At 33.0% G+C, this 20,132-nt stretch overlaps 3 protein-coding genes across 3 annotated transcripts; 1 reads left to right on the forward strand and 2 right to left on the reverse strand.

Annotated features, from left to right (window-relative positions):
- The first annotated feature begins 327 nt into the window (after positions 1-327).
- Positions 328-4,575, forward strand: LOC106691070 (cuticle protein 16.5-like). The gene is made up of 2 exons (XM_014436719.3): positions 328-387; positions 4,116-4,575. Exons 1-2 carry the CDS (start codon positions 370-372, stop codon positions 4,512-4,514), a joined length of 417 nt encoding a protein of 138 aa, XP_014292205.1. The 5' UTR covers positions 328-369; the 3' UTR covers positions 4,515-4,575.
- Positions 4,576-7,365: 2,790 nt separating this feature from the next.
- LOC106691071 (cuticle protein 12.5-like) lies at positions 7,366-8,343 on the reverse strand. The gene is made up of 2 exons (XM_014436720.3): positions 8,261-8,343; positions 7,366-7,956 (listed from the first exon to the last, which is right to left on the reverse strand). Exons 1-2 carry the CDS (start codon positions 8,276-8,278, stop codon positions 7,423-7,425), a joined length of 552 nt encoding a protein of 183 aa, XP_014292206.1. The 5' UTR covers positions 8,279-8,343; the 3' UTR covers positions 7,366-7,422.
- A 9,450-nt stretch (positions 8,344-17,793) lies between these two features.
- On the reverse strand, positions 17,794-19,644 carry LOC106691068 (cuticle protein 16.5-like). The gene is made up of 2 exons (XM_014436717.1): positions 19,606-19,644; positions 17,794-18,210 (listed from the first exon to the last, which is right to left on the reverse strand). The coding sequence occupies exons 1-2, from the start codon at positions 19,621-19,623 to the stop codon at positions 17,794-17,796; spliced, it is 435 nt and encodes a 144-aa protein (XP_014292203.1). The 5' UTR covers positions 19,624-19,644.
- Positions 19,645-20,132: the final 488 nt, after the last annotated feature.

Consider the following 20,132-nt stretch of genomic DNA (forward strand, 5'->3'; position numbering starts at 1 on the left):
CCTATTGCGCACAACTGTTTGGCAGATTGTAATATCTATCAATAAATAAATCTATAAAAAAAAAAAAAGAAGAGAACAAAGGGTGCAACTGCATGAAAATCTGTCCTATAAAAGTAAGTTTCAATACCATTATTGTTTTTATCATCAAATATATCTTGTATTCCAAAGGATTTTTTTTTAAATGTTTGATGTTTCTCCCTGCTATTATTTACTGCAAGTTGGCCTCCTGAGGTTGATTTATTGCTCAAGACATTGGTCCCCAGCCAGTGAAACTAGCTGCACCCCATGGCCAACTGGAGGTATATATATGCCAGCGGCCAGTCTCTTCTTCAGTCTACTAGTACCTTCAAGTAGTGCATCTTCATCAACATGAACTTCTACACTCTGGTCAGCATCTTAGTAGTTAAATAGTAATAGTGTACACATTTATATTAAAAGTAATATTTTTATTTGAGATTAAAAATTCATTAAATTTTTTTAACTTATATTTTGTCAAATCAAACAAGCAAGAAGAGTCAAAAAAGTGGGCCTTAACAATCAATAGCAAAACTTTTTAATCCTGGGTGTATATGCAATATTTTGGAAAAATGAGGTAGTATATACTTAAGAATTTATGGGTCACTTCACAATTATGGCTTGTTTTATGTTTTAAAACAATTTTACTCTAAAATGACAAATAATTAAAAATTTTAAAATCAAAATATATTCCATCTATTCTATGCTACATATTCCATCAAATATTCTCGTTAAAAGGACAATATAAGTGTATTAAAAGTATTATATGCAAAAATATCATGCATTTTCTCAGTCCTTTGTTATTTAAAACTCATTATATCCAGCCTATATGGTTATTTGCAAAGCTTACCTCCGACCTTGAAAAGAGGTTTGTTCGGTTATTTTTTGGCCAAAATTTCTCATTGTACAGGAATGTGGAACATAAATCCATAAAAATAAGACGTGAAAAGTGCAGTTCGTGCCTGCCTTCGAATGCAAGTCTCAGTCCTTTGTCAAAAATAAAAGCTTGAAAAGTGACAAGTAGTTTCATTAATTCTATGCTTCTTCTAAGAATTGGAATCACTATTATTTCCCACCTTATGAAACATAACTTTCACTGTTTCTTGGAAAGCTTCCCAGTCTCGTGCAAGATATGGTATGTTATTTGATAACATACTCACTTTCTCAGTCCTTCATCTGCACTAATCCTAATAGGATTTAAGTACATTTAAAAAAAAAATTTATTGTAGTTCTTTTCTGAACTATTGCATGTTTTAAGGCAGAAAAAATTATTATGTTAACATTAAGGTTTTTTATCTCCGAGCTGTTTTTTTTTTTTTTTTAATACGCTGTATTCTCAGTCCTTTGCTCCATCACCTCCTAAGGACTAATAATACAAGAGCCCAAGAGGAGAAAAAAGACGGTTATTTCAACCCAATTTTTGATTACTTTAATGAAAGTAATGTATAATTACTAGTCAAAATGTATGAGTCTACCAAGTGTAGGTAGGGGGAATATAAAATAGCAGCGTATCAAAACTTAAAAAAAGAAATAATTTTTCATTCTTAACTCTATATGTGTAAAGCTTCCAACAATACTAGATAGAACAATATACTAAAATATGAGCCCTACGAGCTATTTACGTTCCCGAGATGTAGCCTTTCAAATTGCAACTTCTTATAAAGGATGTACTGAAAAATCAGTAGTCAGTGAATTTATTTTGAGAAATCAATATCTCAAAAACTTTTCAATGTACAGATATCTATAAGCACTCAAATTAAAGCAAGTTTAATGCACTTTAATGTAGTTTATGACGTTTATCTTCGTAAGAGTCGTAGTTTTCACGATATTCGACAAACTAAATTCACAAAATCTTGGTTTCTAATTGTTCGGACAACCATTTTGATTTATGAAAAAACATATCTCAGGAATCAGAAGACTTACAGGTGTCTGCCAGCATTCAGATTGAAGCTAGGTACATATACTATAAAGTATTTAATGACGTTTATCTTCGTAGGACTAATAGTTTTTATGATATCATTAAAAATAAATTTACAAAATGTTAATTTTAGTAATTGGGATAAAATCTTTGAAAATATCATAAAAACTACTACTCCTACAATTGAAATCCCCAAGATGAATGTAATAAACTACATTATAGTACATTTAACTAGCTTTAATTTGAGTGCTGGCAGACACCTTCACGTCTTGTAGTTCCTGAAATATATTTTCTCAGAAATCGAAATTGTTGTCCGAACACTTCCTTCCAATTCTTTGAATCATAAATTAAATTTATCAACAATCTTAACATTTTTTATATATATATTTTTTTTAATAAACATAAAACTACATTTATTATACAAATTATATATCATTATAATTTAAACAAACATTTATATTATAAATTACAAAAACTATCTTATTAAAACTATTGTAATTCTATACATTAATTTTTTTTTCTAACTAAAACCTTGAGCACTGATTTTCATTTTATAATTTAGAGAAAGTAAAAAAAAAAACATCAAAAATATTTACAATTTAGTTACCTTGTGTTAGTATGTCAATATGCCTACAATTTTATTTTTAATAAAATATATATTTTATTTATTATATACTCGTAATTATTATGATTGGCGCGACAGACCATAGAGGTCCAAGACCTAGCGCGATGTACGTAGGAAATACATCGCGCGTCTCATGACGTGGTTTTCATAGGATGAGTTCGTCAATTCCACGCCCACTTTTGTGAGTCCCACCCATTGGCTAACGGGCCTCACAAATGCCCGGGGGGAGGTTGTGAGTGAGTATAGTATAATTATATAGTTGAAAAAATCCCGGATAGGGCCGGGAACTCGATCCCGTAGCCTTTGGGTTGGCAGACAGGCGCGTTGCCACGCTGCTGCCATCACCTCCATATACTCGTCATATTCTATTGTAAAATTATTTTTTAAATTTTAGATATTTGATTTAAAAATAAAAAATTCTGTTGTGCTACAGCCTATGAAGGTTCAGAGGTTCAGTACTTTGTAAGGAAGTACTGTTACTAGTTGTGCAAGTTGATTTGGCCACCAGATTTTTACCCAACTTAGGTTACCCACTTTATGAGGCTACACTTACACCCTAGAATAATTAATCACCGCTGGATTCGAATCCTTGGAGTTGGTAGGATGCCATATACCGTTGAGTCCCTTGCTCTCAAATGTTTTATATAATGTAGTTAATAATAATATTTTTTTATATACGACATACCTTGACTGTACTTAATGTTGCATATCCCTCAGTGCACTGTCTCTGCAGGAAGGCAGGGGTACTTAAGTACCCTTACTGAAAAAATCATTTTTATTAATAGCTGGTAATCATTATTAAACCATCCCTCTGAAATCCAGATAGATATATAATCTGTATTTATGATTTTTTCTTAAACCACCTAACAGTTTCAATCCAGTGCCATTTTTATACTAAGGTATAAAATATTAAGGTATAAAGGCCAGACCCTGGTCCTCCTCGTTCCATGGGTCCACCTACTTTTAGGAAACCATTACTATTAGACCATTCAATGGATTTTTTTTTTTCCTAAAGATAAAACAGCCTATTACAATTTGTGTTAGTTATTAGCTTTCAGAAGCGTTGTTTGTTCTCTTACAAGTTGCAGTGCTCTCCACAAAGTGAGAAAACAACCAACCCCTTCAGTAGTTTCCCTTATCAGTGACATTTTCATACCTATGAGACCACTGGGTCTTCTCACTCCTGTGATACATATATTATGACGAATCAGGAATGAACTGAGAAGTACAATTGCTTCAATCAATAATGAGCAGTTTAGCATGGCTATTGATAGAACAATCAACAACAACAAATAAATAAAAAATCAAGGAAAGTGCCACTTGTAAATGTTTAATTTTTCATCTTAGTGTTTAATATTTTTCAAGTATTAATTGAATTAAGGATCTACAATCAAGAGAACCTCCTATAACCTAAAGTGGACATGGGCTCAACTTGATCATTGACGCCTCCGACTTCATCCTGCTAAGTTTCCAATCCCATAATCTGACAGGCCTTGTAATTTTTTCCCCTGATTCTGTGGAATGTTATTAAATCATAACCTCTGTTTCAACCAATAGATCTTGGCTGTCGCCGCTTGCATCGCCTCCTCCTCCGCCAAGCCCAGCGGCCTCCTGCCTGCTCCACTGGTTGCCGCTCCAGTTGCCGCACCAGTCGCTTACACCGCTCCCATCGTCACTAGCCGAAGCTCCCAAGTTGTCCAGAGGAACTTCAACGCTATCGCAGCTCCTTACTATGCTGCTCCAGTCCTCACCGCCAGGTACACCTACGCCGCTCCAGCGGTTGCGGCTCCAGTGGCTGCCCCAGTTGTCGCTGCACCTGCAGTCGCCGCTCCAGTAGCCGCACCAGCTAAGCTAGTCGCTCCAGCAGTTGCCGCCCCTGCTGCTCTCGCTGCACCTGCTGTTGCTGCACCAGCTGTAGCTGCTCCAGTCGCTGCTCCTCTGGCTTACTACTTCTAAACGATGTCTGACTTGATGATAAATTTCTGATTTTCATGCAATAAAAAGTATATACCATTAGAAAATAATATTTTATTTACCTTACTACCTTCCTAGTCATTTCTGGCATACGTAATTATCTACAGGATACCACCCTATTCTAACCATAGTGGGGGGGAGATTCAAATTCAATTAAAATCAAGCTTTTATTCCATTTTGTGATTGAGCATTATTATTTATATGCATACATTTTGAAAATGGGCGCTTGGTGTAAAGTGATTTTCAAAAGAAAATTTTAGTTTAAATTTCTATTGTATAATATATAGCTTTATTCAATAGAAATTTAAACTAAAGTATAAGACAAAATTGCAGGTAGGTGTATAAAAGATTTACTATTCTTTACTTATGTTGGATTGCTACAGATTGTGTATTTTTATGGTAGTAAATGGTCAATACAAAAACTAAACAATAAATTTCTTTTTATACTTAATCTTTTAGCCTGGTATCCTCACACAAGACTGAAAAGACAAGAAACTGCACGTCGATTTCGACTATTACAGCACTTATTGGACAAATGGTCTAAACTTCCAATTCATTATAAAAGACTGATCTACATGACTGTAATAAAGCCAATCTGAACATACGGAGTTGAGCTTTGGAACTCCTCTAAACCTCTTGTATCCAATCTTTACAATCCAAAATCCTTCGTAAAATCCTCAATATTCCTTACTTTGTCTCAAATAAAATCATCCATAAAAACTAAATGTTCGTTATATAACCGATCTAGCCTGAACCAGATATCATTCCTTCCATTATAAACTCCCTAACCACTCAAACCCCCTAGTTTCTAACCTTGCATTCTCTTCCATTCCTGACAATCCTCCAAGGAGCCCGAAAAGAAGATGGTCACGAGATTTATGTAAATCTTCATTAGAATGCTGCAAATGGGTAGTTTCTCTACACGCCTGTAACACTCCTATTTAACCGAGATCAGATTTACTAAATGCATTATAATGTACAGTTGTAAATAGCAATAAATAAATATTAAAAACAAAACAAATAGCTTTTCAATCAAAAGATCTGTTACTGTGTGGAGTTGAGCTGTTATATCAATTGTATCCTTCTCTACAACTATTTCCAACTAAAATGAAAATTTTCCTCTTAAAAATGAAAAAAAAATTAAAATCTTGAACCAATAACAACCCAGGGCACTATCCAATTATAATGGTTTCATATAGAACATTATTTCATTTTTTCTTGAATAATAATGTATTATATGCTCCTTTAAAATGCAAAATTGTAATTTAGTGATTAAGAGAATTATAAATATAAATTAACTTTAAGTCGTTTGTTTAGTCTTGTTTAAAGGCATCAAAACTTTTGGTCATCAACCACTATGGATTGTAATTATTATGAAGCTATACTATACTATACTATACTAGAAACGTTAGCCATGTAGTATGTTTTAATAAAGAAGGATAGACTATTTCAATAATTTTTGTTATTATTAATAAAACTACCTGTCTCGAATAAGATAACAAAATAAATAAATAATAATTGGTTTCTTCAAATTCGATTTCATGAATCTGCAAATCATAGTACTTCAAAAAGTTATCATTACTTCAAGATTTCTACTCCTTCTCCTATATAACTTCCACCTATAAACATTTTTTTTTATTCATAATCTACATGTAACCACCCGACAAGTAGTAACTTTGCTGAGATATTGCCATTAATTTTTATGAATGAGTTGAGTTGATATGTCGGTTCATTTACTTAACAACATTTTTCTGTAATAGTTGGAAATGAACGCAGTTTGAAACAAGTGTTACAACACACAATTTTCCTTTAACTGGGCTCTCTCTATTTACTATCAATCGTCATCAATGAGTACCATACAAACCTATTTCAGGCCCGATTTTCTTAAAAAAATAAATAAAATAAAATAATCTATTTTAAACTACGTACTCGCTATTTTACAAGACTTCTAAAAAAAAAAATTATTCGATTTTTCACCCTATTCAGAACACGCCATAAAGGAATAAACTAATTCTATAATTTTCAAAATATGATTTAATGCTACACTTGTTTTCCTTAATTGAAAGTCTGCCCAGGAGTAAACTACAAATATTTGCATTTTTATATTATCAAAGTAACAACTTCCGAAACACTGAACCATGAACACGGAACGATACCACAAAAATGTGTAACATCTTATTATTGGAACAGGTTTGAGGGACTATTTTTTCATAAACAAGCTGGCTGAAGTAATCATTACAGGTATACATTTATTTTTTTTAACTTTTTGATATTACTTAACTTAAAATCTATCTATTTCAATTCAACCGCTTCTTGGACTTGCGACTTTCTGCTGGATGTGGTCCTTTTTATCATCTTGAAATTTTATGCATTTTCGTGTTTAAACTAATAAAAATAATTATGGGATAAATATATCACAATAATTAAAGCTCAGCTCAAAGTTATCAAGTTATTCATTAACGCTGGAATAATTATTCCTTAAAATGAGTATATGGTTTTCAAAACTAGTGCATTTATTTTTTTTAAATAAGTATCTTATAGCAATTATAGGTTGGTGTCACCAGAAGTTTCCCCTTAACTCTGTCCGCTTAACTATTCAATATCCGAAGTGCATTTATATATTTAAAATAAAGTATTTTTTAAATATTTTATCATATTTTTAATAACTTGTTCCATATAATTCCTGCCAACTATTTTGAAACAATTTCCTAATTATTTCAATTATGACTTTTTAAATATATTTTTTAATACATTTTAAATAATCTCTTGTGAAATAATTCTAAGTAATCAAGGGTTTACGACATTGAATAGACCATATTATTCATTTAAACTTTTTTTTATTATATTATGATTTTTTAATGCCTCCAAAAAGGGCATTATTTGGTAGTGTTCATATGTAGTAAGGGAAAGGTGCTACTGCTGGTGCAGCGAATGCAGCGGGTGCAGGTACAACTGGGGCTGCAACAGCCGGAGCAGCCAGCCTGGCGGGTGCAGCAACAGCAGGAGCAGCGACTGCGGGTGGAGCGTAGGCAAATCTTGCAGCGACTGGGGCAGCTACTGCTGGAGCAGCGTAGGCGTACCTCGCTGCGAGGACAGGAGCGGCAGCGGGAGCAGCAACTGCGGGAGCTACGAATCTAGCGGGTGCTGCAACTGGCGCGGCAACTGCAGGAGCAACAACTGGTGCAGCGACCGGTGGAGCAGCGTAAGCGTACCTTGCTGCGAGGACAGGTGCTGCTACTGGGGCGGCAAAGTAAGGAGCAGCGATGGCGTTGAAGTTCCTCTGGACGACCTGGGCGCTGCGGCTAGTGACGATGGGAGCGGAGTACGCCAAGGGGGCGGCGACTGGAGCGGCGACCAATGGTGCAGGTAGGAGACCACTAGGCTTGGCAGAGGAGGAGGCGATGCAAGCGGCAACAGCCAAGATCTAAAAAATAAAAGAATTATTATCCAAACCCAAAATAAAAAGGATCAATTTAGTTTTCAGTAAATATAAAATTTCGCAATAGTTGTGCTTTCAATCCGCCTTCGATTCAATATGGCATAAAGTTTATCTTTAAAAAAAAAATCTAATAGAATATTTTCTAAAATCATATCAAACTCTCATATATTTTAAAAAATAATTGTTTCAATTTTATATTTAAAATATTTCTAAAATGCTTTAAGGTTGAAATTTTAGTTTCATATTATTTAAAACAAATAAACTGCCAATTAACTACAAGGTTGCTGACCAAAGTGTTGTAGTTCATGTTGATGATGATGCTCTACCGGAGGTACTAGCAGACTGAAGAACTGATACCCCAGTGCCACATATATACTACCCTGTCGAGAGCGTGAGCGTACTTAATAATGGGATGGACGCTTACCAATGTCTTGAGCAAGGTCCAAGTCGGTCTGATCAAGAAAGAGATTTTAAAGTCCCAACAGTACGAAATAGGAAACAGCAGTTTCGCTTACTAACGTGTGGAAAATTAAAGTTATTCCCTTTTAAGAGAAAATGGGAGATCAATTATCTTTCATAGAAACAGACCTTCTTAAGATCCATCCATAAACTCAACGAAATAACATAGAAGTTATTCATAAATATCTATAATACGGGTTATTGGAAAAAAAAAGTTTTTAAACTTAAAACATGTTAATACTTATAGATTGATAAACTATATTCTCATTTGAACTTTCAAATTAAAAAAAATAAAACTACCATAATTTCTAAACAAAAAAATAATAATTTTTCAGATTTTTATATAAATTATAATTTTTAAGAATTATTTATACGTATTTCTTGTCATAAATGACAGTAGGGTAAGTCTAATACTGAACATTATTATGGAATGAAGTAAATATAATATTCAAGGTTATATTATTTGCTTAGATATAACATACCCATATCATTTAGCAATTTAAAAAAAAAAAATAAGATTTTCGCAAGAAACGAAATCAGACTTACTCCACCGACATTCTCAACAACAACCCTCTTGAATAATAATGGGTTTCTATTATTGACTCAAAAGTTCAACAAATATTTCAGATGACAAAGTGGTGTAAGTTAATTAGTGTTCATTTTGAGAGGCAGATGCTTCTACTAGAATTATTGTGATAAATATCTAATCCAAACTTTTTGCAGAGATAAAATTGAATATTGTTATGAGCATTACTTGTGAAATTAAAATTTACTTTAATAAGTTTTGAAATACAGTTTTGGAAGTCAAAAAATACTATTTTTGAGGTGAATAAAAAATTGAAAAGCAGCCACGAAATCTGATGAGTTAGCTTCAAGGGAGGAGCAAAGTATATCATTGATTTTTAAAATTTCAAAAAACAGAAAAAAGATCATATTTTTTTTCAGCATATCAAACAAAGCATTAAACCAATTTTAAAAAAATCAAAAAATAATTTGTTTGTTCTATTTTAAAGACGTAAAACATTTTGTTGATCAATGTTGTTCATTATAATTAAGAATTTTTGGTCTATATCATACTAAATCATACAACTAAACGCACTTACACTATGTTAATTCTCAGATCACAGTTTGGATTCCGAACATCCCACTCCACTATCCAGCAAAGTCATCACGTGGTGGACCGACAAAAGACGAGACAACTTTTTTGGAATGAGGAATTTGCTTCGCGGGAGTCTTTTTCGATATAGAGCAGGTTTTAGATCGAGTCTGGCACCCAGGACTGCTTTACTAACTCCGTAATTCCTACCTCCTTCATCATTTCTCATCATCCGTTCCTTTCTCACTAATAGTCTATTCCAAGTAAACCACAATGGTTCCTATTCATTCCTCTATTCTCAATCCACTGGTGTTCCTCAAGGTACTCAAGGATCCCCGGTTCCATCCTCTACACCGTCTATAAAGCTGACATCCTAACAAATTCGAAACACTATCCTCACCCTCACCACGTATGCCGATAACACATGTGTGCTCACAGTTGGTAATAACCCTTTGATTGCATCCCAACGCTGGAAGAATGGTGCCGAAATTAGGGGATAAAAATAAAGGTGATTTGCTTTATTCTTCGTCGTAAACCTACCGACTGCCCTACAGTATCCTTTAGTAAAATCCCCTGTCGAACAGATCCGTTACCTTGGACTATTTCATTACAAACGACTGATCTACATGACAATAATAAGGCCTATCTAGACATACGGAGTTGAGCTTTGGGGCTTCACTAAACCTACGAATGGCTCTAGTATCCTTACAATCCAAATTCCTCAATACACCTTACTTTGTCTCAAATAAAATCATCTATAAAGACCTAAATGTTCCTTATGTAACTGATTTAGCCCTAATCAAATATCAATCCTTCTATTACAAACTCCCAAACCACTCAAACCCATTAGTTTCTAACCTCGGTTCCTTTTCTATTCCTGGCAATCCTCCGAGGTGCCTGAAAAGAAGCAGGCCTCGAGACATTATATTGTAGAAATGTTTTCAGAGTGGTTATATATACTACCAATGGGTAATTTCTCTACATGATTGTACCATACCATTATGTTCTTAATTCAAAGTTACTTGTTGTATTTTATGTACAGTTCTAAATGTCAATAAATAAATTTTTAAAAAAAACACTGTTAAATAGACATTTACATACACACGTACGAAAATTTCAACACCCACACAAAATTAATTATCAATTAAAAATTGAAGAAGTGCTATAATAATTATAGAATGTTGTAATAATAGAAATATGTCATGCACTTTTCAAGATTTAAATGCCAAAGAGAGATTAGTTTCTTTATCTTGGAGTGCTTCATATAAATTTCGGGTCAGTCCTATTTTATTTATTGTTGGTAATTAATGAGGACATTCTTGAAAAATATGCTTAGCCGTGAGAATGAACTGACAATACTGGCACTTTGGTGGCGGCAGTTTTTTAATAAGGGGAGAGTGTGTATGTCTCAAGAGGGTTAGAGCAATTTCCGCTCTGTGGCTGATGCGGTAGGACATCCCCCATGATTCTACTACTCTTTGGATTTATTTTAATTTACTCGCAGAGCTTTCATTCCTCATCGCCTACCATCGTTCTGTTATCTTTATTTTAAAAAGCCTACTGAGTTCTGATGGAGTAACAACGGCGGTACCTCGGCCAAGGAGCGTGAGTACCCCTTTGCCTGCGAGCTCGTTCCCAATGATATGTATTGACAATATTGGATTGAGAAAAAAGAAGTTAATTTAGTCTAATTAATTATATATCCCGTATATTCAAATATTGCTAGATTAGATATTTGGTCGCACTTATCAGCGAATAGAAGGCCGACCCTAAGGCAGGTACACCAAGCGCTCTACGCGAACACCTGCATGACAGTCTGTACTAATTACTCTTATTTCTGAGCCATAAACCAAAAAAAAAAACAGGAAAATTCTTTGGATCGGAATCAAGAGAGAAGAACGCCGACGATTAGATCGAGTTCTGGCCTAGGCCCCAAAATTACATCAGTCAATAGAAAAGTAGAGGAAAGGAGAATAATTCCATCGAGGGAAAGAACGAGGAAAGGCTTTCTTGGGAGGTCATCGAAAGAGTGGAGAAGGAGGGCGGACATCTCCAGCTAGACCAGACCGATGAGGAAGAACGAACAGAGGACCATGGACCAGCATAGCTAGAAACTGCCATACCCGCCTGAAGACATCCAAGCCAACACATAAATTAAGTAATACTCCTTAGATGTTATTCTGAATCGCAATAAAATTAAAAATAGATCAAAAATTAGTATCCAATTCTGTCTCAACACTTTATTTTTCACTAGTCCAACGTTTCGGCCATTCTAGCCATCTTCAAGGACATCTTCAATACAAAACTCCTCCTCACATTAATTTACAATTTCTATTGCAACTGGTTTACTGGTTATATGGTTAACTGGTTAACAAACCAGTTATATGGTGGTGTATTTAATTGTTGATAATCTTATAGAGGAAAATTAAATATTAATGTTTTTAAATTTTAAATAAATAGGTTTTGAACTTATAATAAAGAAAATGACCTGGCCAAAATAGCCTCCAATAGAAATTGTAAATTAATGTGAGGAAGAGTTTATATTGAAGATGTCCTTGAAGATGGCTAGAATGGCCGAAACGTTGGACTAGTGAAAAATAAAGTGTTGAGACAGAATTGGATACTAATTTTTGATTTATTTAATAATTAAAAATAGAGTCAATGTAATATGCACGACCTCGGCCTTGTATTCTCTATCCAATAGTGCATTAAGTAAATAAAAATCTATTATGCCTCAGTTGTAAATATTTGTAAATACATTTTGATGCTAACCCGACTTGAATAAAACACCTTGCATGTCACCTGATTATCATAGCTTAATAATTAGTGAACACGACACCATTCAATTGAAAGGAAATTCAATGATTAGTTATAAAACCATCATACCATAGCAAAGGGTTCTGTGATATGTAGTTCTTGGTTTAAATATACATTTAAATGTATTATACATTTTTTTTTAATAATTTATTTATTGTTATTTACAACTGTATACATATATACACATCACGTAAATTTGTTGTAAGTGATATTATGACATACATGTGGAGAATCTACCCATTGATAGAACTCCAAAAACATTTCTAAAGGAGAAGATCTCGAGGCCATATTCTTTTCAGACGCGTAGGAGGATTGTTAGGTAAGGAAGGAGAAGCCAGGTTAGAAACAAGTTGGTTTGGGTGGCTGGGAAGTGTATCATGGAAGGATTGGTATCTGGTTCTGCCCAAATCGGCAACATATGGAACATTGAGGTCCTGATGGATGATTTGATTTGTGACAAAGTAAGGAGCATTAAGGATTTTACGAAGGATTGGATTCGAGAGGAATTCGATGGTTAAGTGGCGCACCCCATAGCTCCACTTCGTATTTCTAGATAGGCCTTATAACAGTCATGTAGATCAGTCTTTTGTAATGGATTGGAAATTTGGACCGTTTGTCTAGTTAATATTGTAATAGTCGGAATCGACGAGCAGTTTCCTGTCTTTTCAGTCTTGTATGAGGATTCCATGTCAGTCGATTGTCCAGATTTATTCCTAAGTAACGGATCTGTTCAACAGGAATAAGTGGGGTATTATTAAAAGATACTGTGAGGCAAGACGAAGGTTTACAACGAAGGGTAAATATGATTTGGTGGGATTTATTGGAATTTATTTTAATCCTCCAGTTTTGGCACTATTCTTCAAGGCTGGTGATGTGGGATTGGAGGGTTTGGGATACAAAGGAAGAATCATTATTCATAGTAAACATTTAAATCATTATATATAATACATTTTTTACAATTTTAGGTCGGTTCCCATTAGAAACCGTGAGAGATATATCATAGAAATACATAAATAAGTAATAAAATGATGTTTCTGAAACCCTCATCAGCCGAAGAAACACTGTTAGCCAGAAGCATGGCACCAGTAATACCAATGTTGCTTGGGATCCATATGAAATTTATAGACATATCTTAATTTGAGAGTTTAAAAAGGAAAGATTTGAACCCTAAAATGAATGGTTCCAGATGCATGTTTCTCAAACATTTTAATGTGCTCAATGAATCTGAAATTATAACAATTGTGTATAGTAACTAAGAGGCAAAAATGCAGGGTTATGCGTGTAATTCCGTGGCACATACTGAGCATGTTATATGTAATCTGAATATTGTGGGTTGATTCGCGGTTAATTAAAGATAAAATAAGAGCTTTCTGATTTGGAATCATCAGTGAATATCAAAAAAATTTCCATTATTATTATTATTATTATTATTGGTATTATTTTTATAAGTATATAACTAGTACATATTCCTTTTCAGCACCACGAATAAATCCTGGGAGATTTTCGAAAAAGTTATGATCAAATAAATAATAGTGGTGATGTTAACGTTAAAAAAAATTATTTTTTTGAGTTTTTTAAATTTAAATAAGTGTTTCAGGATTTGTTCAAGGTGCTGAAAACGAATATGAACTAGTTTATAAAAAAAAAAATTGCTAACCTTAACATCACTACTATCATTTATTTGGTCATAACTTTTTTCGAAAATCTTCCTTTGCTCCTTGAAAACTCAACTGACAATTCAAACTTTTATGGTATAAAAAGGACGTCAAGATATTTATACTTCTTATACAGATAGATATTTAAACATATTAAATCGAACTCCTCTGGGTAATAGATCGATTTGAATATGAGATTAAATACAATATATTTATGATTGTTTAAGTATTTTTTGAACTTAACCAAAATACCTAGATTTGCCCATTTTTCATTTTCTTTGTTTTGTAGGGTACTGAGTCTAAACTTGAAATTAGTTTTTCTGTTTTAAATATTTTTTAAACTAGTATATTCCAAATTTAAAACAATTTACGCGTTAATTTTATTTTCTGTGCATTTTCTACTTTACGTTTTTTGTGGGGAAAGGAAATAAATTAAAACTTCTTATTGAAGAATGAACGTTGCAAGTAAAATGTGGTAATAATGTATAGTTAGAAACTCAAAGGGAGAAAAAAAGAGAGGGAAAAATAGAAAAATAAAAACTAGTAACTTAAATTGTATTTATTGTTCAAACAATTACGTATAGAAAAAATTTAATTTTGATAAAATAATAAATTTAACAATTATATCCGTATTACATTTCTTTTGTCAATGGTTTAATTTAATACAATTATAATTAAATAAAAAAATTTAAAAACCTGGGAAACTAATGTAATCTTTGCACCACGCAAATTTTACAGACTTGAACTGAAGCAGATAATAAAAATCAATCAAAGTAAACCATGTTTAAAAAAAAAATTTATATTTTCTTATAAATAAATAAGGTGGGTGGCCGAAATATAGCCTACCTAAGTTTTGAACAGCTGTAGCTCACTTAATATCCAATCAACCGGCCTCAAATTTTGCCTGTAGCTAGAATAATATATCTACTTTCTAAATAAAATAAGAAAATTTTTAAAGAAGAAAGTTTAGGAGAAATTTTTGCGCTCACCTATATCATTATCAATAGGCCAAATTAAGACCGGGGTCTCAAATATGACCAACATAGTCATAATATCGTATTTCGTTACTAATAAAAAATCAAAATTAAATTTAAACTCGATTCATATCATTAAAAAAAATTATTGTAGAAGATATTAGTATTATATTAATAAAATTAGAAGGTTACTCTTCCCATTCTGGACAAACAGACACCATGCCAAGTCAGCTGTCATACCCACCACACAATTAGTGGACACACGTTTGACACCTTAAGCGCAAATGGATGCAAAAAGATTTTCATGAATATAAAAGTGAAAACCGACCTCCTCAGACACTTTGCGGTCAAGGCCATCCTCACATCAGCAAACCTGTGAATCCTGTAAACAAGTTTCATTTCGTAAAATTCAGGTAAAACTGCCCTTCTACCCAATGTTTGCTTTGATACTAATGGAAGTAGAGTACGCCAAGGGACCCTAAAAACTTCAACTGCTTTGAAGGATGATTTCCTTTCATCGCTTTCAATGCATTTTTTATTTGGCATCCTGTCCATTTTCCTCTTTTTCCACAGAAAAGAACAACATAACATTTAATAAACAATTTCTAACAAAATAGCATTTTTGAAAATATGCTCGACCTCAACAGGAAACAAATGGTGTCCTAATATGGCCCACTTAGGAATCTGTAGGCCAAATTAGGGTAACCCCATGTTTTTATTGAAGTATACCCACTTTCATTAAAAAAAAAAAAAAAAACGAAATTCGAACAAGGCCCTAGTAATATCCTGAAAGTAGGTATCCTCAGCTTGATTTTGTTAATGATTTCGATATCATTAACAACCTTTTTACTTTAAAGCTACACCAGTGAGTGAATCGCAGAACCCGTACTTCCGTAACCTCCTGTTGTTGTGATGCCCTGCCTACGTATAACAACAGATTTTAAAATTTGTATTATTTTTCAGCACTAGGCGATAACTGAACCTAGGCCATATCCGGGTCAATTACCTTAGTCATCCTTTTCAGCATTTGTTTTCTTATTAAAAGGTTCCAATTGATATTTTTCTTTTATTTATTTTTCTCTACCGGAAAAGCGATATTTCAAAATTATCTTTAAGAAATCAGTGAACCGTCAATAATAGTAATTTAACTATTTATTGCTAACCAAGGTTTTGCCCTACTTTGCAGGGTTTTCCGTCATCCAATTTGCGTCTGTTATAAGCATTTACCCTCTCTCTTCTTTTTTTTTTCATAATGTTACAAATAAATTTAAATTTAGTACAATCCTACATTACTATCATTTACTCCCCCAAATCTGTCAGATGAAAGAAGTGTAGGATAAAAAAAAAAATAGAGAAATAAAAATTTAATTTATTTAATATTTATAATGTGATAGTTTCAAAATTATTCATGTTATCTTTTATAATGCTATTTTTTTAGTTCAACCACAAATCATCTAAATTCTTGATAATTACGAAAAAATTTGTATTTTTATATAAACTAAGATAGTAGTATTTATAGTACGATACTAAGTAAGTTCATTTTTTTTTTAATGACTTTTAAATTTTATATACCGGTCAATTAATTATTTTAATTGGACAACTAATCGCAACGACAATTTAGGAGTGATTAAAGATAGCTTTTTTTATAGTAATCTTTATATTTTCATTTTATTTACAAAAATAATCTATATTTATATATAAAGAAATGGTCTAATCTTTGTCCATTATAAACTTTTGAATTACAGGACCAATTTTCGTGCTGTTCTTCCAAAATGTTCACTTTAGGAACGGTTTAAAGATAATGAAATCCCTGAGTTCTCAAGTAGAGAAAAATTTATGAAGAAAATTATGAGTTCCTGGCCTGTAGTGAGTGATTTTTTTACGGTTATTGTACACTAATCGATTTGTCTCTTACCGAAGAATAATAATAAATTATTACTGATTCTATTAAGCTATATTATATTTACAGAAAATTATAAAAACATAATGAGGCTCGGGGTAAAGTAGGTCACATTTTTTTTTTATGAAAAGAGCATTTCATATTTGTTTTAGTGTCGTCATAAACTACCAAATACCATTTTTCAAAGAAATTAAAAATTAGAAATTTTTCACGCTGATTTAATTTGAGAAAAAAAAATCTTTTACCTTACTTTGATATGTTAGTTGGTTTCACAGACAGTATAATTTTTAATTTCGTTCCTTATTGCATGTATTGATTTAATTTGTGTTACCTAACCATATGATAAAGTACTTTGAAATGTTTAATTTTAAGTAAATACAATAATGTAAATCAAATTATGTTAAATATAGCATTGCCGGTTCAGCTAGTTGTAACTATACAAAAGATATCACTTCCCAAATAGGTATATTGAATGAGATCATTATCATTTCTTGATTAAATACAAAACAATGATATATGGACTGACGAATGATGACTTTTTTTCAGCTTGATTTTAGTTATCAAGACAGGCAATTGTTATAGTGATATTTTTATTTTCATTTTAATTTACAAAAATAGTTGAATCCAAAACAAAAGATATTATTTTTCAAATATATTCTATGCGATCGTCATTCTTTTCTGGATTAAATGCAAAAGAATGACACATGGATTGACATATTTTTTGGCTTGGAAATTGAAACATGAGATAATTAATTTTTGTTTGGAGATTACGTTCCCAACATTGTTCTGAAGGATAAAGTTTTACAATTCTAGTAAATTAAATCTAAGTTGAATAATGATTGACGAAAATAAATGAGATCATAATATGTTTTTATAGTTTCATTTTTTATTTACAAAAATAATTATATATAAAATAGGAACTTATATATAGTATGGGAAGGGTGCTGGTAGAGCAGGTGCTACTGCTGGGGCAGCGAATGCTGCGGGGCCGGCAACTACTGGGGCAGCAACCGCGGGGGCGGCAAGCCTGGCAGGGGCGGCCACTACTGGAGCAGCGACAGCAGGTGGGGCGTAGGCGAATCTTGCGGCGACTGGAGCAGCGACTGCAGGAGCAGCGTACGCGTATCTTGCTGCAAGGACTGGAGCTGCGACTGGAGCGGCGTAGTAAGGAGCGGCAAGGGTGTTGAAGTTGGTCTGGACGACTTGGGCAGTGCGGCTGGCGACAATGGGTGAAGGGTAAGCCAAGGGGGCGGCGACTGGAGCGGCTACCAGTGGCGCAGGCAGGAGACCGCTGGGCTTGGCAGAGGAGGAGGCGATGCAAGCGGCGACAGCAAAAATCTATGAGTACAGGATATATTACAATAGCTTTATCATCAATAACCAGTGTAAAAAATAATATTTAAATATATAATATATAGAAAAAATATCATTGTATAAAACCTAATAAAATTATGAAAGGAATATGGTCCGGGTGCGGTCAAAAAAACTCAAATAGTAGAATAATACTATTTTATTGAGCCAACGTTTCGCCTCACGTTGCAGGGCTTCGTCAGGGCTATTTTGACGGCAGTCAAAACAGAGTTGTTTTTTGACCGCACCCGGACCATATTCCTTTCATCTTTACACACGGTCAATCAATAATCTTCCATTACTATTTTTTTGTTCTTTTTTGACCGCACCCGGACCATATTCCTTTCATCTTTACACACGGTCAATCAATAATCTTCCACTAATAAAATTATATATTCCATGGACGTTTCATAACAATCTTATGAATCAAATCACACTATTTACAATATTTTTGTAAACATTACTCAAACATTTTACTACCAGGTACTGTGTATACAGCGCCTCCCTTGATCAACGATTTTTGTTTGTAATAAAAAATTTAAGAAGTGAATTCTTGTAGAATAATTTATAATGATGATTTCTTTCGAACTACTTCCCTTATTAACAATCCTAATCACATCTTTCAAAATAAAATCAATTTTACATGTTTATAAATTTTTTATCAATCCTGTAATCTAAGTAGTATCAAAATTTCAACAAAAATTTGTGTTCATATTTTTATTTGAAAACACCAGTGGATGTTTCACCAAGTTGATATGAGTACTTGTGGAAATAGAATATGATTATTTCAAATTTTAAAACAAATCATTTACCATCATCCACTTTTTTCAAAAACATAATCTGACTCCATAAAGGAAAATTATAAGTTATAATGTGATGTTTCTTGTTCTGGTTAGTAATATGTTCATATAAAACTAATCTTCGAAAGGGTAGCTCATTAGTAAGCACGGTTATGCTATCTCCAAGAACCTGGGTTCAAATCCGGATGTGTCAAATAATTATTTTCGAGTTGGGAAGCCCTCGGGGCCTCATAAAGTGGGTAAAATCACCTCCTTGCTCAACCATTTATCTAGAAAGAGTACTTCCTTACCAAGCTGTGCACCACTAACCCTTCATGGGGTTCCAGCGGTACAGTTTATTTTGAAAAAATAACCTAACCCTATTAAAAACACACAGTTAAATAAAATAAAACTTTTCGGTTTCGATTATTCGATCAATGACTGGCCAAAAAAATTCAAACATTATGTACTGTATGATAAAGAGAAACCTCAAATGTGGTAATTGACTTAAATTCTGAAAATCTTCTTTTCCTTTGTCCAATTAATAATAATTGCAAGTAACTATAATTAACTATTTAGTTTATATGTATACTAAGATGCTGACCAGAGTGTAGAAATTCATGTTGATGTTGCTCTAGTTGGAGGTACTAGCAGACTGAAGTACAAGGAGTATACTGGCTCATATATACCACCTGGCGAACGTGAGGGAACTGCAAACAGGATGGCTAACTACCAATGTCTTAGATAATTACCGAATTTCAGGTTCGATTTTGTTAGTTATATAATAAGGGTAAAATTTGGAGTAAAAAATATTTTCAGATTAAAACCCATAAACATTTATGTTCAGTAATTGATAATAGTAGAAAAGCCCAAGAAGAGGAAAAAGTCAGTTATTCCACCCCAATTTTTAATTACGTTAATGAAAACTATGTATAACCACTAACAAAAATTGATGTATCTGCCAAATAAAGTTAGGGGAAATAAATATTTAAACAAAAATTGTATACACAGAACTCCAAATCTTTGAAAGCACTAAAAACCCTAGTACAATAGCATTTAAAGTATAGTAAACTGGCTTAAATATGAGCCCTAATAGAGCTGTTTACATTATTTGATCCCCGATATACTTTT

Source organism: Halyomorpha halys, unplaced genomic scaffold (genome assembly GCF_000696795.3).
Source record: "Halyomorpha halys isolate HHAL.00 unplaced genomic scaffold, Hhal_1.1 Scaffold2059.1, whole genome shotgun sequence".
Classification (NCBI taxonomy): Eukaryota; Metazoa; Arthropoda; class Insecta; order Hemiptera; family Pentatomidae; genus Halyomorpha; species Halyomorpha halys.